Source organism: Anser anser (genome assembly GCF_964211835.1).
Source record: "Anser anser genome assembly, chromosome: 3".
NCBI lineage: Eukaryota > Metazoa > Chordata > Aves > Anseriformes > Anatidae > Anser > Anser anser.
The window spans coordinates 66,783,711-66,808,970 of record NC_139722.1 but is presented as its reverse complement, the minus strand read 5'-3'; the positions used below and the strand labels follow the sequence as shown (position 1 = coordinate 66,808,970).

The window sequence follows — 25,260 nt, the reverse complement described above, 5'->3', positions numbered from 1 at the left end:
TTCTCTTTTATCCTCAGAGGTTTATGTCTATTTATAATAGATGCTAGCTCGTCAGGCTTGGAGAGCCATCTTCCAAAGTCAAGGGGCTGGAAGGATTAGGTGCAGGCGGAAGAAGCAAGGACCGTTTCCTGTGAACTCACACCCGAGCACGAACACACAATGGGGGCGTACCGTGAAGCAGCACTCGCACCAGTGTGGGCTTATTTTTGCTGAAGGCACATTGACCAAACCCAAAAACATGCATTCAGAGTTTGGGAAGACTTTCTTGGGCCTATTGTTTTAAAGTGATTGTTTGCAGACATGGTGATAGGTAAAGCAAGATAAAAAAAAAATAACTCTAGTCTATTGGGTTTGAAACCTTTAACGTTAGCATGTGTAATAGCCCTTTGTATGCATCTAACTCTGTAGTAAACCTGGATTTGTTAAACGGTATTCCTGGGAAATGAGAAATATTTTGTCTTGTTGAGTGGTGCTACTGCTTATGTATAAAGTGTACCAAAGTTGTTTATACCTCTGTTTGATAATCTTCCAAAAGCAGAGCCCGTGTACCATACGTGATGAAAGTATGTGTGTGTTCGCTTCTACATTGTCTAACAATTCTGTCACCGCAGTTTAAAGATCCCCAGCTGTAGTTAGGAGACATTTTTCCATTCACTTAATTCTTTTACCGTGTTCACCTACTAGTGATTTTCTGCTGAAAGCGGGCTTTTCCACCTGCAGTTTGAGGGAGGGATGTGAAGGTCTGCTTTCTTCTCCCACAAAAGCAGTTAGTCCACCTCTCCAAGCATCTGCTGCCAGTGGGGCTTGGTGAGGGTGAGCGGGCTGCTCGGAGGAGCTCGGCCAGAGCACACTGCACACCCGCTTGGCAGTGGAGTTCATGGCAGCCTGGACCCTGCTGGCTTTTAATTTTAATTCCCTATTTTGTATCATTCTGAACCTGGTAAGCACATATCACAGCTCTTGGGATTGTAAGATGAGCATGGAAGAAAGGCCCTAGTCCTGATGAGCTTTTTTTTTTTTTTTTCCATGTACTGAAATGAAGTTAGCCCTCAGTATTATAAAGAAAGACTGGCAATATGAGCCTCTTCTTTGCTAAATGGAAAGAGAGAAAATCTAGTCTGGGGGGAAAAGGGGAGGTCTTAACTCCTGTTTGCTCCTTTTTGGTAAGCAGCCAGTTGTTTACACGCAACCAGCTTGCAGGCATAGTGGACAGTAGGAAAAATCCCTGCAAAGCATTGAAGCGCAAAAGATGGGGATGCTGTACTTAAATATTTTTTTATAAACTAAAAAATTCGGTATTTATAAGTAAATAGTTCTGAAAGGAAACTTTTTTAACCTTAACTACAAAAAAAAAAACATGAAAATCTATCATGGATGTAGAGTGTTATGTCTAGAGAAAAGTCTTTTTCAAGGTTACAAATACAGTAAAATGCACATGTTTCAATGTGTTTTTCAGAGTTCTCAAATCAGTTAGCGGTTTGGCTTTGATCCACAGAATAGTAGTATTGTTGTTACAGTGGCATTATTATTTAAAGTTTCTAAATTCTGATTTCTTTCAGTATTTAAATCACAGAAGGTTAATTAAAGCAGTTCTTTATTCTGCAACTGCTTGGGAATATTAACCTCACAAAGCCTGCATTAAATCACTGAAGTGATAGAATTGCATTTGCTTTATAAAATAACCCTACAAGAGCAAAGACAAAGCCATTTATAGTTCAGTGCCATTAATTGCTTGGCATTTAGATATTAGTGTAGGAGTCTATTAATTAACTTGATAGTAAAACTCTTGGAATGCAGGCTGATAAAAACTATTTTGTTTTAGGAGATTAGTAATCATAACTAGTGTTGTTCCCCTTACCACTCTCCTTATTACCCAATGATGATTTTATTTTACTGTTATGGATACCAAAATTAATATCCCAGAAATAATTTTATCTATACCTTTGAAATGTAGCGGTAAGTTAAACAGAATAGTAAGCAGAATAGTAAGTTTTTCAAAAGATACCTGATCACATAATAGTCATTTACTTTATGATCCATTAATCTGGTGGCTCTTTTTAGACAAATGTGTCCACACAAATGTTCTAGAATATAAATGCACAAATCCCGGTCTAAGAAAAATTTTGAAATGTGAATGGGACTGTACAGTGAATTAAGTGATAACATTGTGAAGTCTGAAAAATGTTAATAGATCTGGATGTGGTTTTTTTTTTTTTGTATGTGAGCAGTATATATTTCAGATTTTAGTGGTCTTGTAAATTACACCTTATGGCCAGTTGCAATGCAGCAATATTCTCTTATGGCCTTTAAATTAACACGTTATTTTCCTCAGAGGTGGGGAAAATAAGTTTGTTAATATCTCCTGGCATAAAATTTACCACTGTGGGTTTTTTTTTGCTGCTCATATTTTCTTTAGTAATCAAAGATGTTTGCTGTATGTATATTTAGTTTTATTTTCTGTATCCTGAACTGGGATTTTGTTGTTAAGACAATGTATTATCTGAATATAGGTCAGCATATATTTAATATATATTCATTATCCTTCCGTGTACTTCCCCTTTACTGCATTTCTGTCCTACCATAGCGGGATTTGGAATGCGCAGCTGAAACCTTAGAGGGTTTGTTCGTTGTTGCGATCAGGTGTGACCACCAGAGAATGAAACAGCAAATCAAGGTGAATAAGATACCGCTTCAAAACCAAGCTATCTGTACGTGTTGACAAAACTGCTTGGTGGAGAGAGGAGAAAAACCGCTGGTCTTTGTGAGCTGTCCCTCAGTAAATCAAGCTATGAGAGAGTACAGCCTCTCTCTCCACCTCTTCCTATGACTTCTTCCTGATTGCCAAGTACCCATCTAATCTACAACCCCTGTTCCACATGCATGTTTTGGGGTAGAAAATGAAATACAGGTATAAGGTTTTATGGTTTTGGGTGTCTGCCTACAGAATTCACAAAGGTCTTGCTTTTCACCCTCAGAAGAAGAAAAAAAAAAGGTTTCCTCTTCCTTTATTACCTAGCACTCCTTTACCAACTTTCAGCGAATCTCACTGGTTTGTTTGTTTGTTTGTTTTCAGGGATGTGTTAGAGAATGGTCAGTGGTCTGGCCACAGCTGAGGTTTAAGTTTTCATCGCTTGTTCTCCACAGCCCTGTCCTCTGCCACTCCCAACGCCAGCCCAGTTGGGAATACTTTTTATTGAAAAAATTGTGGTTGTGGCAATGGTGGTGAAGACTTTTCTACCTCAGAGATGAAAGAAATGGTTCACCTCTGTTGGTTTAAACTTTCGTATTGTGCAGTCTGTTGGATTGCTCCTGCAGCTAGGTGCTTATGTCTGTAAATTATTGTCCTCTGTAAATTACTGTTCTCTTTCCACTCCTCGGACTAAGACATTTTTCCATGTGGCGGCTGGGTTTAAAAATTGTTTTGCAGGCACTCCTTCTTCAAGGACTGCGGAGGAAGAGCGGAGAGGAATGCAGCTAATGCCCTACCTCCAGTAGCCCCACATGTCCCACGCTAACCCTCTCACGTTCCAAAAATTTAAGTTAACTCAGATGGCAGAGTCCAGCTGAGAAAACCCTCTTCACCAGGGTTCTTGCAGGCTTTTCCGCATCTGAATTTCACTTCCTTCCCTTGCGATTCTCCCGTTGATGAGTAGTGGGTAAGCCTCATGTTGGTCATTTCTTATAAGAGACTCTGTGGTGGAGTATTAGGGAATGACATAACGGATTGCACTGGACTGTGATGTAGGTGTTGTCTATCACATAATGAGCTTTATATTTAGGGGGAAAAAATAAAAGAGAGAAAACAAAAGCAAACAAAGCCCCCTCACCACTCAGTTTTTGTGTGACCGCAGTGATGTTTTGTGTGCAGCCCTTCCTTACGGAGTCGCAGGTTTTCCTGAGCCTTCGGGTGAAGTCCTGGCTCACGCTGCCGTGCCCCAAAGAAAACGCTGCAGAAATATTTCCCAGCCTCGAGTGCGGAAGTCTCCTCCTCGGGTACCTCGCTGGGTTGGCCCGGAGGTAGCAGCTGCTCGGGGAGCAGCTTTTCTCTTTATTCCGTAAGCTGGCGGCAGGGCCCCAGCCCCGCTGTAAGCTGCGGGCAGTCCCTGACCTCGTTTCTGCCAGCCAGCCGTATGCTCCGAGAGCCGCCTCCGCCGCGGCGGGCGTCTGGGGCCGAATCCTGCCCTCTGGGGCACGCGGCCCCCCGGCTCAGCGCCGCCTCTGAGGAAAGGGCAGGCTTCAAATCCTGCCCCGCTCCGGCCTCCTGTCGCTTCCAGCTCCGTCCGGGGGTCTCGGCCCAGCTTGGCGTCTCGGGCCTGCCGAAGAGCGCGTCCCTCCCTGAGCGTTAGGAAGGAGTAGTTTGGCAGGGCAGGACACCGGATGGCACAAAATCTGTAAGTCATCGCATTAATGTGGTAGCTTGTCCCAAATGAATAGAAAGAATAGAAAGTTTTAAAAAAAAAAAAAACAACAACCAACCAACTGCCAACGCTCTTTTTCTCTGTTTGTTTTTCTTTTAAATATAGCTCTGTCAGTTAAAGGATGGGCAGGGAAAGGAAATACTGGGTGTAGAAAATGAAAGCGTGGTTGGACTGCCCAGCCTCGTAGGGTTTTTTAGGAAAAGTCCAAAAGGCTCTCTAAACATGGGGAAATTCATGGAAATAAAAGGCTTGCTTTACCTCTTACTTCCAAGTTATATTTATAGTTCTCAGATTGCATCTTCAGGTTTTCTCTCATCTCCTCATTCATACTTGAACATCATGTCTGCAGAACAAAGAAGCTGTACCTTTTTTTTGGCCTGTAAATTAAGAATTGACAGCCATTTATCAGGCTGTGAAATGTTAAACAGTCACATTTTAATACAAACACCAAACTTGCACATTTTTTTTTCATGCGGAATGTTACGAGAGAATAAAACTAGAAGAAATGCCTTGTCTCTGATTAAATCCACTACTGATATGCTCTGTGATCCGTGGAATGCAATAGTGGGGGAAGGAGAATAGCAAGATAAGGGCTTCAGAGAAGGGTTTCATCTTTGAGCTCTTCCTGCATCATTAGCTTAACGCGGCTCCTGGAGGCCATACAGGCAAGACATATGTAAAAATGGACTAGAGTGTTTAGGAAGAGGGACCCATCTTTCTTGTTAGCTGTTTCAGATTACCTGATATGTGACTGGAAGCTACCCTGTCCAAACAAATAATGTTCTTCCTCAGATGTGGGAGACTTTTTTTGACCCTGTCTGCGTTTAATGTGCTTTCAGTGTATTCTGCTGGGGAAAACTTTCCATAGTTTGGTAGCCTGAGTTTCTAATGACTTCCTGAGTGTTTAGATGGCTTATGGACATATGTAAGCAAATACGTGATTGAGGCTGAGATAATTATAATTTGCACCAACTTCTGGCTGCTACAAGTACAGTTTTTTTCTTCTCTCTCCTGTGCCTTGAGACTTAACTCGCTTATCAATTTGTGATAAGGGGGGATCATGAAGGGACAGAATGGTGTTCCCGTTGTTGTAGACGTATGTGGATTAGCTTAAAAAAAAGAAATCTAGGAAGCACAACTGTTTTGAATGAAACTGCAGATATCTTGGAAGGGGCGGCATTAATTACACTGAAGATCAGATGTCTTACTGATGGTGACTGCTCTATGCCTGAGACATCGAAACTGCAGCTTTTCCAAGTTTCTCCAGGTGCTTGCTGTACCTCAGGACAGCTGCTCTCTTTGTCTCTGTTCAGGTGGTGGTAGCGGGCTGAGATCTACATATTCTGATTATGAGAAGGGTTTATTTACTTCATCACCTAAACATAGACTATCACGCTGAAGGGGATTACTGGACTGCACTGGTAATCAACCTAAAGTGGTTTTGTTGGCATGGGACCTACCAAATCCTTTTTTTCCTGCCATCACCTGTTCTGTCTCTGCACTTAAGAGACTTGCTCGCTGGCTTGTGCACAGTGCTTGCACAGTACCTTGCACAGCTGCAAGATACAAGTTTCCTTTTCTTTAAAGCTTTGTTTGTTTTTGCCTTCCTCCCCCCCCCACCTCCCTCCCCCCCCTTTCTGATTCGTAAAGGTCAAAGTTCAAGACATATATATGCATTTCTTCCTGACCCAGCATCTACACCCTGTGGGACCTATGCAGACCATCTGCCTGAGATTCGGGCAAACCCCTCTGCTCTTTTGTCCTTAGTGGACCATTCCCCACAGGTTTGCATTCTGTTGCCTGCTTGCGTGAGCCTCGGTGTTGCTTGTGCCCTTGGGCATAACACTTTTTTTCTGAGTACAGCCTTACCTGCAATATAGCTCCAGCAGGTTGGCTGTGCTTTGGTGCTTTGTGCTGTCGGAGTGTACGACTTAGGAGGTAATGTTTCAGGGATCATGGCTGGGCTAGAAGTTGGCCGTGTGGAGGGAGACATGCCACTGTTCAGGTACGGAATTTTTTTTATTGCAGCTTTTTGCATCAGAAGGTGGAAGGGAGGAGAAATGTTTTGGTGGGTATTTACCATCACAGCACAAACGGTTACTTTGGTAAGTGATAAGAAGGAATGTCTTTCTGTGTCCAATGAGATATGACTTGCCTCTTTCCTCTTCCATAGTGTCCCTTCAGAGATGAGGAAAATAATTTTGTATAGCAGGGCTGTATGCTTCTTCTGGCTTTTATACTGGGTCCTGACCTCCATTCTCAAGTGATGTGGGGGGAAAAATGAACATTTGCTTTCAATTTTGCTGTTGTCACATTGCTGTAGAATTCAGCGCTCTCACACTTGAAGTCTTTTGTAGATCAACCAAATGAATCAAGGACACAAGCTAAAATAGTTTTTAATGAGTTCTTCAAATTGAAAAGTAGTATATTATTTTCCATAAATTATTTTGCTTCTACTTAACCGTCGTGGTACTTATCTTCCTGGGTGGTCATGTTATCCCTCTGAAATTTACTGCAGTAGAAGTGGATGAAGCCTGAATGATATTTCTCACCCAGCCGTTCTTTAAATGTGGTTTCCCCAAAAATTAATAATTTCCCTATGCTTTCATTTTCCATTAAGAATAATTTAAACTGCTCCATAATTAGATCCTAATTTCTTTAGCAGAACTTAAAACAAGTGTGCATTCCATCTACACGGTTTTGAGCATTATCGGCACTATATTCATTCAGTTTTGCATAGGAAACAAAAATGTGGACAGAATTCTTGTTTTAAACTAGGCCCAGCTAGGGAATGAAAGCATGACACTAATTATATTATTAGCATTGCACATTACAAAGGAGAAGGTTGCCTATCTGTGGCCTGCTCCAGAAGGGTTGCCGTGCTGTTGACCTGGGCTACAATTTGGTGGTTGGTGGAGCCAGACTCATGGCTCCTTCACCTCTTCCTCTCACCCAACCCTTCCAGGGGCCATTCCTGCTCAGAAAACAAAGCTGGGAGGCAGGGGGTTAGTCTTCTTGCAAGCTTTAAGTTGCACCGTTTCACAAAGCGGTCCTGTAAGGACCCAACACAGGAAGGTGGTGGTGGTGGTGCCCAGTGCCAAGAATGGGAGAGGCAGGAGCAAGGAGCTTTTGACTTCCCTGCAGGCCATTACATAGGCCTTTTTTTTTTTTTCCTCAAAACCTGTGACACCCCACATCAGAATTAGAGACTCAGAAAGTTAGTAAAATGAATATAGTGTTAGAGAACAAAAGCTAAGAAAATACCCATCCGTTTCCTTCCATACTCCTAAGAGTACACAAGTCACGAGCTCCATATACCCCAGTTAGCAGCCCAAGGTAAGAAAGCACATGAGCAGGAGGTGAATAACTGGCTCTATGGGTGATGAGCAATTGATTGTTACTGCCCAAATATAATAGTTGTACATGGACTGATTTCTGAACAGCTTATCCACTTTGTAGGTTTTAGGCATTATGCACATAGGCATGTTCATTTTTTTTCTTTTTTGGTTTACCTGTTTCAGAGTATAAATATTTTTCGAAAACAGGCTGAACTTCGTCTATTTTGGGGTACATGTTTATGACTTGCTGATTATTTCTCCCAGTGTCTTTTCTAAAATCTGATGGGGGAAACCCTGCTTTTAGTTATTTTACAACTTTGTTGACAGTTTGTGCTGTAACAGCTATGATATGATTGGATTTGTGCCAAGTTGGGAAGTTCTGAGTGGAAACTTGTAGCCTTCTGTTTATGAAAGCCTGGATTTCTCTGTCACACACATACTTGTCTTCTATGGGAGGAAGGTTTTTCTGTGAGTCATTAGAAAAAATCAGAAGCTTTGCCCTGAAATCTGATATCATTGGTGGATAAAATATTGGGAGTCAAAGGAAAAGAAAAACAAAACCACAGGGATCCTGGGAGAAGATTGAGCCTCGGTACCAATGAGGGACTTCTCAGCCATGGCTATAGCGCACATGTGGCAACACGTTCCCCTTCCCCTTATGTTTCCTCTTCGCCCCCTGACAAATCCATTCCTAGATGCTAGAAAGAAAAATGACCTTTCATAACTGGAAGTGAGTGTTGCCAGTTCCGTGCATTTCTTCAGTGACGGACAATTTACCCTAATACCTCTGTACTTATGTCTTATTTATCTCTCAAAATCTTTTTATCTAGTCTGTAATATGCTGAATGTTAACAAAATTTTCAAACACAGAAAAACTGAAGAAAGACGGTGGGGATTTTCTCTCTCCGTTTTTCAGGGAGAATGATATTAAGCACTGTTTTGGTTTTGAAGCCAACCTCTTAGTGTAACATGCTATTATTTAATCGTCATTATGTTTATTATATAAATGAACTGTTTTTATTGGACACTGCATATGTATAAACACATAAAATTATTCACATAGCCCCATGCACATTTCTTCTGGGAGATTCCTGTGTCTGAAACTTAGAGAGCAGACCGATTTTTCACTTCTCAAGAGCTACTTTCCAAGTTTCCAGTCATCAAAGTATCTAATGGCTTTATAGTGAATATAGGGAAATGGGATGTGATTTCAGCCCTACTTGGAGTGCACAGGTATCCCCATCATAACAAACACAGATGTCTGCAGTATTTGTTTCCAAACCTAATAGAGAATTGAGCAAATAGATTTGGTTTTTCAGCAGTCAGAAGGGGAGGCACTGTGAACGTTACGCATTTAAAAAGACAAAGGCTGCCGTGTCCAGCTTCTTTTATGTGCACTCAGCATGTGCAAAGATGCTCCACAGATAGTCTTCAAATACCCAGGTAAAAGTAAATTCCATTCAACATGCAGTATTTCTCGGGGAAAAGCACAGTGTCTCTGCTCTCTCCCTTCCCTCCCCTGGAAGCTTCGGTAGGAAGTGAGGTTTCAAGTAAAATCTTGCAAATGTGGGAAAACCCGTGCTTGGTACTTTGTCAGGAATAATAGCTCTTGACTTCTCAATGTACAAAACATGTTTTGCTTCACAGGAAAAAAAAAAGTCCTACGCCTGTAGTGTCTGTATGGAAAATGAAATAATTGTATTTCTAGAATGATGTCTCCTAAGTGGAATACTCCCTTTATCCTTTTTTCACCACTCCTGGTGGTTTTTTTTTTCTTTTGTTTCGGTTGGTGATTTAACAAGCGGTTCTTTTTTTGTACTTTGCATGTTTGTAAAGAACTAGGGGAGCGAGCAGAAGGGCGAGCTGGAAGCGCAGACCTCAGGTGGCAGGGTTTGTTGCAGATGTCTGTGCAGGGACAACCGGCGTGTGCGTGCGCGCGAGTGCGCGTGTGTTGTGAAATAAAGGGGAAAGCAGAGGTTTGCTCATTTGTTTGCCCATTGTGAAGCTGTCCTGCACCTTTCTCCTCCTTTGTGGCAGGGTGAAGGCTGCTGAATGGCGGCCTTGTGCCGTTTGTTGGTTTTAAACCTCGCTGCTAATCCACAGGAACCTGCTGGTGCGCGCAGCAGGAGAGCTGTGTGACAAGTGGAGATCTGGGCGGGGGGCGCGCGGGGGGTCACCGGGGATAATCATCATTCAGCCAGCAGCCTTTGTCACCCCTAAGCCTAATTGTTACCCTCTGCTGGTAACCACATTGAAGTGCTGGCCTTTTAAGTGCTGCTTGATTTCGCTTGGCACAGGCTCGCAGACCGGATCGTTCGTCGTTGGGTTTACATCCTCTCAGCTCCGCCGGGTTTTGTTTTGAGCCTCGCTGAGTTTTCGGCACCCCCTGAAGTAACTCAGGAGAGCCCAAAGCGATGGAAGGAGCCGGACGGAAACGGTGCTATCATTAACAAGTTTCTCCCTGTCAGGAGCAGGGCTCAAACTGAGGCAGAAAGCTTTCCTGCTCTGCAGGCCGGCTGGCCTGCGCAGCCTGTGTACGAGCAGTAACTTGCACCGATAGGGACACCGGACTGCAAGAGCAGCACTCTGCCAGCAGCAGCAATGGAGTCTTCACGGTGCGGGTGGGGGAGGGGGTGACAGGGACACTTCCATGTCCCTCCCCGTGCCCCCCGCCTGGCCGCTCGCAGGCGCTGACCGAAGCTGAGGCCGTGAGAGGACGGCCTGAGCAAATTGCACCGCCGGTGTGCGGGGAGGGGGAGAAGAGAATCGAATGATTTAAAAACAATAAAGAAAAAACAGTAAGGAGTGATATCTTTTTCTAACAGTCGGGAACTGGTTCTTCAACTTTCCTTGCCAGTTACCCATGCTGAAGTAGGTTTTGCACTTTGTTTTCCTTGAAGAAGTTAGTGCAGGAGCAGCTAATGTGAAGTATAGCAGCTACAGCGGAGCCTGAACCTAAGGCTTTGCAATGGGCAAGTATCTTGCACGTCGAGTAAGTTTGTGGGGTGGGAGAGGGTTCTTCGGTGGCCCCCCAGCCCCTTGGCAGTGGGTTGTGTGCCAGGCCGTTACCTAACACTGCTTGGGCTTGCACCGGGAGGAAAATCCCCAAGTTGCTGGTGCGGGCTGTGGAGCTGCTTTTGGTCAAATACACTTGCCTCCGAAGCACTCGGATGCAACGCGACTGTCGTCTCTGCCGCCCTTTGACAGGCAGCTTTTGAAAGTCAGTAGTACTGATGGTAAATCCAGGGTTGCTACAGGCATCTGATTACACAGCATGGTTACAATCTAATTTTCAAGTCCAGTCCTTCCACCTGGCTCAGTATTTCATCAAAGAGTAGGATGAACGTTTTGACCACTTAGTGCTTGCTTCTCTTAGGGTGGAAGGGGGCCATTAATTTAGCAGGCTTGTCTGTGTGCGTTGCCCCATGTTGCAGTGGTCTGATTCCCTGCCACCCCTTGGCACGTCTGCCTGCTGCAGGGATTTCTTCACGAACCGTGCCAGCCGTAGTGGGACCTGTGTGGGCTTGGTACTTCCATCAGGAAGATGTGACTAGTGAAAACTTGTGATTAAAAAATAAAAAATGAGTGCTCAGCTGTTGTATTTTCACCCTTCTGTGATGTGCATTTAATTGTAATTACTGAATCAGGTTAATAACTCTGTTGCAACTGTTTTTGCAGGACATGTCTCAGGAAGGCTATGGAACCAGATCTCAACCCCCTATGGCCCCAGGAAAGCCTAACCATGAAGACTTGAATCTAATCCAGCAAGAAAGACCATCGAGCTTACCAGTAAGAAACTAATGTTTCTGTTACCGTACAATATCTTTAAGTGAAAGCACTTTATGTAGGACCTCATTGCACCTAGAATAAGTGGATGAGAAGTACTGAAAAGAGCAATAATAAACAAAGTTGATCGGAATTATTATTATTAAAAAAAAAAAAAAGGTGGGGGGGAGAACAGACAGCCTGTGTATGAGTGGACTTAGCTTAGGGTTTTACTGGTCCAAAATATCCCTGTACATCCACATTTTATGTTCGTGCACATGTATTTGCATAGAGGAAATGGATTGATATTTGTCTTCAGGAATTCTGTACTTGCACAAAACAATCTGGTGAGAAAGAGGCTTTTTTCTGTGCCCTTTTCTAAGGATTTCAGTGTATTTTGATTTAGAACACTGCCGCCATGAGTTATTTGTTCCAAACCCTGAGCATAAATAACGAGTTTGACATGTTAATTCTGCTACGGTCTATTACTACAGTCAGAAGTGCAGAAGAGGGAATGGTAATGATACTTTGGCTAGGTTGATTGTTTGGCTGGAAGATTATTTTGGACTAACCTTTCTTAGTTTTCTGAGCTCTGTGCATTCTGCTGTGGGGGAAACAGCACACATTAATACACTTCGCAAAGACACTGCGGCTACTTGCGTTGTTGAAGGTCTTATTTCACTGTAATGGACAAAGTACTCTTTGGACTTGTTTCTGTATGCTGCTGTTGTTTTGGGGATTTTCTTGTTTTTTGGTAGTAAAACAGCATGAATTTCAACCAACCAGAATACGGTCAGCTTGAAAGATGAAAACTGTTCATAAATTACATGACCTCTGGCTCAGAATAATGTATGGCAAACCTATAGGATGTTTCCCCTGGTTCACTGAGTGTGTATTCATTTCCAGTTAGCACAGGGATTCCTCTGGAGTTTACCTTATCGAGACACTGAATGTATGTGTGAAATCTGGTAGACTGTTGTATATTTTACCTCTGACACATGGCACTATTGTCAACCCTTAAGAATAGGATAATAACTTTAAAATGCCATGAAGATGTTTATCTCTTTGGCACCTAGGAGAGTACATACGCCACAAATTCTTTCTTTACATGATGTTAAAACATGTATGCTTCAGGAGAAGCTATGAAAACTGGTGTGAGAAGAGCTATCCGTTTGCTTTGAACTAGTATTAATTTTGACCGTTTTTCAGGGAAGCCTTTTTTTAAGACTAATTTCTCTGAACAGGTCTCAAAAGTGAACAGTAGCAATTACTTTAAAAATAGTAGTTATTGGACATGGAACTGTTCTGGCAACAACTAACTGCTTTAAAAGGAATAATATTAAAAAGGACTTTTTACCTCAGTTTTTCATGAACAGTGTTTATAAGGATAGATAGAAATAGTTATTTATCAGCTAATGTTCTAATTTGCCTGTGCTTTTTCTTAAACAATTGTCCTACTTTTAATCCATACTCTGTCCTACCTCCATCATCATGATATCTAAGCAGACTGTTGGGTATTATCTGTGTCCCTAAGTGTTTGGTATATTTAGTAGCTCATTATTATTCTAGGTATGAGTAAGCTGGTGTGGTATTAACAGTGAATGTTAACCATTTTGGCCATGTAGCTTAAACTGTAGGTTTGTCCTAAATGCTGTTATTCAAGCACTTCACTACTGAAAAGCTTTAATCCATAGATCACTTATATACTGAAAAACCTTGCTGTTCGGACGGGGATGAGCGGTATTACCATTTTGTGGTTTGTTTTTGTTCCAAATCTAAATACAGTTGCAACCCTTCACATACGGTGACACTGTTTTTTAGTAATGTGAGCAAACTTCCTTACTTCCCAGGAAAATGCCTTAGAAATTAGGAATAGTCCATACATGCATAATATGGTGAGCACGATGAAGACTTTAATGTAATTCTGTTGGGAGCGAGGATAGCTTGACCATATAAGTATTTTTTTCTCCCCTTGAGCAAGGGGTCTGTATTCAGTTTTCAGCTGCTTATGAAAGCCTGTGATCACTATTCCTCATTTAGTTCATTCCTAGCTATAGTGTCAGTTTGGAATGCGAAATGTGGCTTCTTAAACTTGCTTTCAAGATAATGCTGTTCTTGAGGGTAGTCAGTAAGTCATCTTTGTATATTGAAGCTTGAAATGATAGTGGTGTTAAGCTTTTAATAAAATTTGGTAATGTTTTGTTTCATGGTATTCTGATATTTATACAATTTGCCCGTTATCTTTTTATTTCTTAAGGGCATTGTGTAAAGTCACAGCAGCTACATAGTGAGCTTATACGAATGTTTAAAAACAACAAAAGAGATGTAACACTAAATGCTGAATGGTGTTCTCTGATGTGGCTTTGAAAAAAGAGTTTCCCTTTGATGAATTTGAAGAGGAGCTGGCCACTTTCTGCAGCACTGAGTGCTGACTTGTGTCATCCTTTTGGAGAGTTTTTTCAGCAGGTTTGTGTCACAGTAAGCACAGCTAAACAGCTCAATAGTTGTTCCGTTTCCTTCACACGTTGTATATAAAAGTCCTGGCATGAATGTTCCCATAAAGTTCAAAGCGGACAAATTTGTAATGTGGGTTGGTAGCAAATGGCTACAAACAAAATATGGCTTTATTAGCTACTTCTAATGGCCTGTCAGATTCTATACAATGCTTGCTTTCCTTCTCCTAAATGCTCTGATATCTGAAAGGTTTGACCTGGAGGTCTTTAACCATGTGGAGTCACTGAGAGCCCAAATGAAAAGTTGCATAGAATAGTGCTCCGAGCACTTTTGTTGGGGTCACAATTAGAAGGAAATCTCAGGCTTTTGAGAAAACATGGGAGTTAGGTACTCTGTGAAGGAAAGGAAGTAATAAACAGAAACTGTTCCCAGTTAGAGTGGAGGAATAAAGGGGGAGAAGCCTGAATGCAATTGTCTGGAGAACAGCTACTACCGAATATATTTACTGAGATTTAAGGGATAATAGCCAAATACACATTTCTGCTATTGTGACAAAGATAGAACAGACTTACGGGAAAAACCTTCCAAATGATATATCTGCAAATTTGTTGTTGCAGTAAAGGAGCTTATGTCAGTATAGGCTGTGTGTGTCTGTGAAGACTAATACTTTGTTTTGCCTTTAATGAGTAATTTTGTAAATGTTCTTGTTGGATTGTGCTGATAGAACGAAGGGCGGAAAACATGGGTGAATTTAATTTTTTATTGGCATCAGTATGAAAGCCGTTTCAGATAGACATATTTTTTTTGCCATTACTTTGCTTTAATAAGGTCCTTTTCGTGCTCAGCACCAAGCGTGGTTCTTGGGGGTGTGAGGTCAAACGGCCTACCCAAGGCTGCCAGACTTTTGAAACCAGGGTTTCTGCCGATTTCATCTTGTTGCAACCTGTGGGTGAGGTTCTTGAGCTGCTGTAAGTCCGGGCGGTTGCAGCCCTGCCGTGTGCCCCACAGGGCGCCCGCTGCGCCCTACCACCTCCTCCGCCCTCACTGCTGCGACTCGGGAACAGGCCCAGCTCAGAAATAATCACCCATCTTATTTCTGGGTTAGTTTTTGGCTGAATCACTGTAATTGTGTGAGCATCCCTGGTACCGCGGAGGGGGAGATGGGAATGTATAGGTACGGTGGGAGAGTGGGACTGCAACAGCTTTGGTTTTAGCCACATCCTAAAGGACTGTGTGGTCTTGCTGGAGGGGTTTGAGATGCTGTCATCCTGTCGGCTGAGATGTGGTGGCAAAACAGTGCTCTTAGTCCTGCCCCACAGCAGTCACAGGGCTCTAAACAGGCAGAAGACGGCTCGGTCAGAGTAAGCTGTAGCGAAATCACGGCCTCGGTCTTGTCAGCTAGCTTGGGCGTTGTATCATGCTTACTGGAGGTCATGCTGTGTTGAAGGTGGAAGGCTGTATCTGGAGTGGAGGGAACTGGTGCTTTCCTAGGTCACTTAGATGTCGGTGCTCACACGTTAATTCTGATATCACATTTTCACTGGGTCTTTTCATGGAGGCAGAGCAATCTTTATGTGAAACAAAGCAACAGCTAGCATGCTGTTCATATACGTGGAAATGCATGGAAAGGTTTGGGAATCCACACTCCCTGTCTAATGTCCAGAATATGAAGTAGCTTGGAAAATCGTCTCCATCAAGAAGAGTTCTCCCTGAACAAGTGCCATTGGTGGCTGAAGTCTTTATAGACCAGGAAAAGAGATTCCAGTATAATTAGAGTAACTGTAGTTAAGAGTTGGTAGGAGATGCCTCTTCTTTTCTCGGAGGTTAAACTGCTGGGATGAAGGACTCTGGTGACATTTATACAGAGCTTAGTTCAGTAAGCCCTAATCATGGTGGAGGGTGTGGGCACTACCATAATGTAAACATTAATTACCACTGTAGCCCCTCTGGTAAGGAGAAATCATCATAAAAAGAGAGATGGTACAGCAACAGTCTTACTTTGCAGACCATGTCAAGGTAAGCAGGTAAGCAAAAGTAGAAAACTCGATTCAAATTTAAGTGATACTTTAAAATCCAGGATGTTGTTTCTGGTTTAAGAAGAAAGAGGGGGAAAATCTGTAAATGGATCCCTGGTAACTCACAGGAGGTAAAAGCAGTGTGCAGTTGATAGAACAGTGGTAGCAGTTGTGTCCTGTAGTTCTGTGCTATTTGTGTCTCCATCTGAAAATAACTGGCAGTATGTTAAACCATGAACAAGAAGGAAACACATGTAATACTTGTGAATTAAATTCTCCATTGTTTTTACACCAAGTAGGATAAGACTGGTGTGCCTCTTTCCCGCTTTCCTTTCTTTTTCTGCAGTGTTGTAAAATAACTGAATGATCTTGTTTTCCTTTGTTTGGGTCAAGAAATTTTAGCTGAAAATTGTTACTCTGTGAAAGAAGATTATTGACTCAACAAGCCTTCAATTTTCAGTGAATAACACTCCCACCCTCTAGCTTCAGGAACATGTGGTGCATGCATTCTATTTTAAAGTACAGACTGTAATTTAAAACTGAGGCAGTTTGATGCCCCACTGAACTTTGTTTAAGCCTGGAATAAAAGGAAAAAAGCCTCAAGTTGCAAAGAAGTGACTAAGCTTTCTCAAATGCTTTTCTTAGCTGTTCTGCATGGAGTTGGAAAAAGTTGCTGTTTTCTCCTAGTCATGTTAATTCCAGATCGAGCGTGGTTGATCTAGCTCATTTCTCTTTTCTTGCCATTCCATGTAATAAACCTATTGCTAGAGTAATTTTCATGCAATTCGTATGTATTGCAGAGATACCAAGTGTATGTATTTCTGAGCGTTTCTGAGGTGCAAAACATTGGTGCTGGTGTTCATACAGGTTCTGGACATGACCTCCTGTTTATGTCCTGGAGTAGGTGTGAACAGTGGGCCGAGCTCAGTGCAGCTTCACTGAAATCATATCCCCCAAGATATTACAGGAGGGATGAACTTAGCTTTGTGTGTATGTGACATTGAAAATCTTGGCCCAGTCAATGTTCGTGCGTTTTTACATTTGACTTCTGCGGGGGCCAGGATTTTCATATAGGTGATCAAACTGATTCCATCATAGAGTCCACCTATATATTCATTTTTAAGTCCTATTTTTGGGCAAAAGTGTGATTAAAGTAGTGCAGAGCAGCCCTGAGCTTGTTCTGTGTGCGTAGTGGTAAAGCGAAATACTGAAACTAAAATAGTTGATTCTTGAATTTAGTAGTGTTGCTATAAAAATTAAACTTCATAATGTGAAGAGGCAGTCCTGTTGTTAATCATTTGTGTTTTGTGCTTTACAGGATTGCTTGGTTTTGCTTGATAGGATGATCATATTTATATTAAAAACAGTGTTATGGCTGCTATTGAAGTATGAAAACTAATTTCATTAAGTACTGTAAAAAAAAAAAAGATGCTTGGTTATTCCATCAAGTTTTCAGTTTTCAAAACACTCTGCATTTATAATGGTTACATTATCCCTGTAATAACAAGATCACTCATTTAGGATCTAAGAAAATTTAGAAATGCAAAAAGAAATACTTAGTCTGACCTCTACGTGAAACTTACTTGGGAAACCTGATAAGGGATTATAGATCCCAGTAGCAGATAATGTTGCAAAAACTTGTATTTAAATAGGCCAATATTGTCCTAGGTGGAATATTAAAGTATTAGTAGCTTTTTCCTGCAGTGTTTTTCTGAAGCCATTAGGAATTGCCTCAATGTGCTTTTTGCCTCCGAATACCAAGGCAGTATTGATTTTGACTCAAGAATTAAAGAAACTAGATCAAGTCTGGGTGGTTGAAGCATATTTCCCTTCCAGCTGTTCCCTCCTCAGAGGCTGCCACCCACATAGCAGGGCAACTGGCCTGCACTTGTGGCGGCCTGCAGCACAAAATGGGGGGTGAGCCGGAGCCCCCCACGTTACTGAAACGTGCAGGGCCAGGAGCTGCTGCGGTGCGGGTGCCTCTGCATGCATGGCTCAGAGGTACCTACCTGCTACAGCAGCTGTCCTTTTGGCCTGCCTCAGTTTCCAAGTCCGTCCCTTTAGGTTCTGGATTTAGGAATCTCATTCGAAAATGGTTGGGGCTTTGGATTTCCTGGGGGTGATTGGTTGTTTTTTGGATTTGTTTTCTTTTTTTTTTTTTTTTTTTGGAATATTTTGCACACTGTGTGTACATACATGTTGTTGTATAAAGGCGTGCATGCCTCATCTGTTTTGCTATTTGTATATTTTGAGTTGATAGCATGCTCTAAATTCCAAAGTTTAATGTATTCACTGGCCCATATTTTTTGTTCATGCCTATGTGAACTTTGGGATTGCCAAACAGAAAGTAAGACAGAAGAGTATTACTGGAATACCATTTCAGGAAGTACCTGAGACACTGTAATTGTGCTTTTTTTTTTCCTTTATTTTTACCACAAGTACTCCTGTAAGATAAGATATTTTTTTTCCTCCTAGAATGACTCCTTTACTTGGTCTCACCAGCTGTCCAGAGAGGTGACCTCAGCTTTATAACCTTGACTAAACACAGTACCTCATTCCGGCCAGCAACATCTGAAGCCTAACAGTAGATGCCTTTTCTTTTTCTTCTGCCATCCGTCCCTGCTTACTTGGAATGAGCTGGCTTCTGGTGCTATTGTTGCAACTCTCCTTTTAAAAACCAAAAAAAACATGACTAGCCTTTGATCCGAGGCTTGCTTCTGAGTGGTCCTGTTTCTGTGCAAGCAGGTGTCAGTGCGTTCACGCTCGTGGTGTTAAGGTTTCACAGTGCTTTTCTACTGTTTATGGTGTATCTACAATTGCCAGGGATTTGGGTACAGCCACAGTGCAAATGCTAGGTGTTTGTCATGTGTTACTTGTTTGGTAGTGCTATGCTGGAATCCCAGTGAAGTTGGTCCTGTAATGTGAGGCCATTCACGTGTTTTGCTTTATTTTTCTATAGTTTGAAACTGTTTTTACAATTCTTCTCCATTGTGCTTTCTTGAAATCTAATGTCTTCTGTAACGCTTAATTCTCTTAAATTTTCCTTCCTTTGCTGGAGCTGTGTTAGATTCATGTGAAGTCTTCCCTTAAAGACTATTCACGATGGCTTTTGCAGTCTATGCTGTGTGCACTGTGGTGCACTGCAACTTACTGCATCAGTTTTCGTTAATGCCATACAGATTAATAGGTGCCGTTTCCCCGTAATTCCAAACACAGCACCAGTCCCACCCGACTGAGGGTCCTGTTTGAATTGGCAATGTCATTTCAGGGAGTGAAACATCGTAACGTGTTGAAATCAAGATAGAAAAGCTGGTAACATCAGGAGAAGGCTACTTTCAGTTGGCAGTGTTTAGGCTTTTGATCTCTTTCCTTCCATGCAAACAATTGCAGATGACCCTTTTAATCATCTCAACCTGTGAAATGAGACTTATTGTGCTAAATTAGAATGAGGACCTGAATTTTGATGCACATTTGAATAATTGCATTAGTATAGAAAAATATGTCATTCTGGATCATTTATTTCACATCTTAGTTAAGTGGCATGAATTTATAACTGAACATGTTTTTTTTCTTTCACTCTCAAAAGGGAAATTCTCTTAATAGTGTGTCTTCTACTATATTATTGAAGCTAACATTTGGGAAGTTATATAAAGATAAGCATACATGAGATTATGTATTTATGTGTTTGCATGTAATAATACATTATGCATCTGTAAGCTTTATAAAGGTTTGCTGAATACGCAGCAGTGGACCTAGTTAAGAGAACAAAGCTTATTTCATATCATAGCATTGTAAGATGTACACTCACTCATGTGTACATCTATATTACCATAAATGATGAGCACCTTTTGTATGAAAGGTAATGAAAGAGGTTTGAAGCATTCCTGGTTTTGTTTATTAAACTGCAAACTAGAGAGTAGCCAGTACTTGTTTTCCGCAAGTATGGGAATAAAGGAACTGAAAGCGATCTGAGATTTTTAGATTCTCTTGTGAAATCAAAATAACTTTGCAAGATTATATAGGTAGATAAAATGGTGTATGGATTAAGTGCACACATTAGCCCTAGTGAACTAGTATGTTATGGGTTATAACAACGCCAAATGTTATCCCTCCATTTTAGACTTTTATAGTGAACTGAAAGCCTTACCAGCTTTTCATACCATGCTGCAATGGAGACAGAAGAAAAACTCCAGATTCTCTTTCCCTTGTTTAATTTACAGACCATGTCAAGATTTTAATAATAGTGCTTAATGAAAACTTTATAAAAGCCTAATTTTTTTCCCATCCTCTTTGTTTATTGTATCATTAGATGCCTACATGAAAGTAGGAAAAAAGAAAGTTGTTCAGTGCAATTTTCAGCACAGTTCTCCAGGATATATTGAAACAGGGCTATAAAATTGTAGGATCTGTGTTTTTGGTTTTTTTTTTTTTTTTTTTTTTTTTAATAAGTAACATCTCATAGTTGTGGCTTCATTTGGATTCTCTCTTAGTCCATTTTCCCTCGATCTTCACTCTTCCTTTGTTTTGCTTTTGCCTTTATAGAAGGCTTAGGAAGACTGTATATATACCATACTGGTGTTTTTAAATGACTGCCGATTCTTCCGGTGTGGCTCATTAGACATTTTGTCCTGTTGGAAATCACAGTAACAGCCTTTTTGTTCCTATTCTGAGGTATGACAAAGTACAGATATTTTTTTTTTTTGGCTCTGGAAGACTTCATCTGCCTCTGGCCAGAGGGCTCTTTGGCAGTCGGACTGCAGCATGGGGTGCGAGGGCCTGTTTAGGCTGCCCATGGAGCAGTCTTGCTCAGCTGCAAAGAGACAGAGGTCACATACCAGATCCCATGAAAGGCACTTCTTACATATACTTACGAACACTTGAGCTCTTTAATTTTTTACTGGTTAGATTACAGAAGAAGAACCTGTTCAAAAAATAAAAAAAAAAATCAAGTAGTGGTTTCTAGTGCCTGCTTTTTAATGCCTGTTTTCACAGCAGTACAGGTCAGATTGAAGTAAATCCTGTAGAACCTTTACCTTATTTTTGCCAGAAAAAATGAACTTTCCCCTCCTGTATAATAATGTTGATTGCTTGACCTCCATTTCCATGGAGATGTGGTCAGAGGGCTGTAGTCAGCTAGCCACTCAGGGTAAGAGCTATCTTCTGTCACTTACAGTGTACAGTGACACTACAGGTTTGAAATGTAATTAAAGCACCTATAGGCTGACACTCTTTTTTTCCTCACCACCCACATCCACGAAAAATGTAATTTGGAAACAAAACATGAACAGCTACGTGAAGGTTTTTAAAAAATTATTCAGTTAAAATAAAAACGCAACCCTCCTCTTATATTTAGTCTTTAACTTTGCTAGAAAAGCAGTCCTTGTTTATACTAAGACATCGTGCATAAGCTCTGTGCGTTTGAATTTATCACAGGCTCCAGATTCCTGCATGCTCTAAAATAGATGCCATGGGCTCAGTTTTGTCAGAAGCTGGGTTTTGTAGCCCCCAAAGCTTATGCATTCGTGATTAGCCAAGGGCAGATCAGGCTGCTTAATGTATCCCACAAGCTCCGTCTGGGTTTGCTGGCTGGGTTCAAGCACCAGTCCCAGCTCGTGCTTGTGTGCATCCCAGCCTTACCAGGATGGGTGACCAGACCTAACAGCAAGCGCTGCCCCTTGTCACACTGTGGATGGGGAGAGCACAGCTCAGTGCCACGACGGGACGGGCTGTACGTGGCTGCTCCTGTGGTGAAAAGGAGGCAGCGTACTGTGGTATCTGGGATGTAGGTGTCTTTGAACACTGCGGGGCCCTGTGGTACTTCGTGACCAGCGGGGAGGGAAGCAAGGGGCTCAACTCCTGAGGGTCTGAGGCCCCAGGGGCAGAGCCGTGCTCCCCTGTGAGGCCTGGGTGAAGCAGGCGGGATAAAAACATCGGGGCCTGAAGCGGTGGCTGCTGGGCAGCGTGCCCTCCTGCTGCTGGGCGGCGAGGCCCGCACCACGCATCGATTTCCGCGTGGGCATCTTTGTCACGCTTGGTACGGCTGTATTGATGAGGCAAGAGCACATGGGCTAAGCTAATCTCCATTTTTCTGCGTTACTGCTGTTGTTTATTGCTAAGATCTACATATCTGAAAGCCTTCTCCTTCCCTGCGAGCGTTTTCCTCCACCGAATCCATCTTGCGCGTCTCTGCGCTTTTAATTCAGCACAAACAGAAGCGAAAACCGCCCCCTCCCCTCGCCCCACGCTGGATCCCCACTAAAATCTAAAACCAGAGGCCGGCTGCTCGGGCCCCCCTCTCCCTTCCCGGGGCTGCCCGCTGACCCCGCGGGGCATTTTCTCCGCCCGGCGGGGCCCCCCCCCGGTGCTGCCGGGGCGCCCCGGGCCGGCTGACAGGACGGCGCCGCCTTTGAAGCCGGGCGCTCCGGCGGCGTTGCCAGGGCGACGGGGCGGGCAGCGGCCTCCGCCGAGCGGCGGCCGGCACCGAGCGCCCGGCCGGGCCCCGAGCCTGAGGGGCCGCGCCGCCGCCTGCTCCCGCCGCGGTAACGGGCACGGCTCAGATCGCTTCAGCTGCAAGGATAAAAGCCTCGTGCTGTTAAACGGGGAGATTTTTCGCTTTTTTTTTTTCCTTCTTCTTCTTCTCCTCTCCCCTCCTTCGGTTTATGCATTATTAACGCCCGCTTTCCTGTTTTGCTTGTAACATTTTACGGGCTTTCTCAAACACGTAGTCAGATTTGCTCTGCTGCTCCTCTGTTCTTCGGGGCTTAACCCCTTCTCTCCTTGATCTTCAAAAACTTGCGGGGAGGCCTCAAACGCTTCCGACTGCTCCCATTTAAAATGTTAAAAACCGGAAAAGGCTTTTTTAAACTTATTTTTTTTTTGAAGAACTCTGCATTTTTTGAAGCGTTATAGAAAGCAGCACAGATTGCTCAGCTTCTGGCGTTTCACTGAAGTCAGCACGCGTGAGCCTCGCTACAGCTGCAAAGGGTTCAAACCAAGGAAGTATTTTGGCTGCGCGTTGTAATGTCTGTGCCCATTTTATCCCCTCTCCGCGGCGTTATCCCGTCCTCTGCGTATGCAGGGTTCTGTTAGCAGCCTTCAAAAGGGAAGCACCTCGTGGCTGAAGAAACGGGGACCAAAAAAAAACCAGAACAATTCTGGGGGTGTGTTGTTTACCCCCGTCACCTTCCTCTTTAACACAGAGCTGGCGAAGTGCATCTAGATAGGTAGAAATATTATAAACACAAGCTGCAGGCTTTGTTTTGCTTTTCCAGAGCTCTAAAATATAGCTTTCATTTTAGTCTCTAGTAGGAGGCATATATCCAAGTGCTGTCAAATGCTGTGGATACAGGGATTCAGTCGTCCCTGCAGACACAGTCCCTGTACAAAAACTTGGAGGCTAACAAGCAAGCCTAGCATTCGTAATTCCCCCTAGCACCCTCATTTTTAGGTTCTGGGTGTGGGATTGTGAATTTGTTATTACAGGGAGGTACTTACCGGCACCTAGAGAACCTTGCTTTGTCCGTCTGAATCTAGCACAGATCCTGCTTGCCCAAATACTTGAGATGTTCCTCAATTTGTCTTTTTTTTTTTTTTTTTTCAACAACGTGTAGTGATGTTGATATGAACAATACCTCCATCTTCAACGCTCGGTGTCTCAAAGCACTGCGTTTGTTTTTTCATGTAGCTCTTTTGTGTGAAGCCAACATGCGCTCTCAGTGCTGGTTGGAACAACTCAAGTAAATCCATTCCCTACCCCAGGGAGGCCCTGGGATAGGTGGATGATGGAGAGTCACCCTAGCTCCTCGGCCACCTGAGACCAGCACAAAGCCCGTCTCTACTCTCGGCCAACAGCAGCTGTGGGCTGTGTTGCAGCCTAGCCTGGAGTCAGTGTTTTGCAGTGTTGTAGAACGTGGCAATAACATGTTTGTAAGAGATATTTTTATGTATACTTTTTAAAGAATGTTTAATCTGCTCTGCGTGGATATTGTATTGTACAACTGAATATATTAAATAGGCTGGACTGGAGGTTTACTCTCATCTCCTGGTGTTGTGGGTATGAATTTCATCCTTTGAGTTGCATTCCCCTTGAATGTGCAAATTTTGGGAAAATTAGAGAAAACAGTTTACATTCCATTAATAAGAAATAAGTAATTGCTTATAAAACAGGCGTATCTTTATCTGCACAGGGCTTTTCAAAGTTGCTGCTTAATCTTTTTTCTTTTTTAATCACTAAACAAACATGTCTCAGCAGTTGCTGCATGTGAAACCAAAACCTGGACGTGGACAAAAAGCAAACATACTACACTAATTTTCATTAGCATATCCTATCTCCTAGAACATTTATTTTTTCATCTCCTTGTAAATTGATTTTTCACATGCTTGTGACTGATATTTGAACTGTGTGTTTGTAGTAACTGAGTTCTATAAAAGCTAGGTCCTGGATCTCCCAACATGAATATATTATGGAGGTGACCTAGTGGGCCTATAGTTAAGGTTCCATGGAGTTTTCACTTAAAACAATGTTTAAATCCCTTAATTAAACATTAAAACTCGCACGAATTCTCAAACATGGACTGTTTCAATAAAGAGGATAAACTTTAATTATTTAGGTACTCAATGTTCTTCTTAGTGCTGTATTTGCAGAATTCAGAACAACTTAAAACTATTCCGTACTCAGATTCTTCCAGAGTTCCTAGTGTTTTCAGTTTCTCCATTTTCTTAAATCTTTTGGCTAAGCCTTTCATTGATGCAAGTTTTCGTATCTTTGCTGGCTTCATAGAACCACGAGACTTTACATAAAATGTTTTAACAAAAAGCAGTTCAGTTTTATTTATAATAATGCACAATACAGAAGAGCGTTTAGAAGATACAAGTTGAGAACAGTATAGTGGTTATTTGTAGCTGATACTAGTCTTTGACACCAGCGATTTGGAATCAAAAGAACAGACTGGAGAGCCTATTGAAAAGAGAAATACCACATGGAAGCAAAATCCAGATCTGTGCCTAAAAACTAGTAGCATCTTTTCTGTACAGAGGATTGTTTCCAAATCAGTCAACTAATACCAACTGCAGTAGTCCCAAACCGGTGTAAACTCCCCTTTGCTTTCCTCTATCTACTTATGCCTTGAGGGCCCAGTTCAAACTTTGCTGAAATCAGTCTTTCACTGATTTCCATAAGTTTTGGATTAGGCCAATTAATTCTTATGTTCATTCTGTCCAGTTGTCACCCTGCTCCTCTGCATTAACAGATGTTTTGAGCCTTTTTCTTTG

General features: G+C 42.4%; 1 protein-coding gene across 6 annotated transcripts in view; it reads left to right on the top strand.

The window, feature by feature from the left end:
• The window catches only part of ARID1B (AT-rich interaction domain 1B), a 327,483-nt gene that overhangs the window by 90,482 nt on the left and 211,741 nt on the right, over positions 1 to 25,260 (top strand). For all 6 annotated transcript variants that reach the window (XM_083829046.1, XM_083829044.1, XM_083829042.1 and 3 more), the window contains exon 4: positions 11,435 to 11,545. In XM_083829046.1, the coding sequence (XP_083685172.1) occupies positions 11,435 to 11,545 (111 nt within the window). The remainder of the gene's footprint in view (positions 1 to 11,434; positions 11,546 to 25,260) is intronic.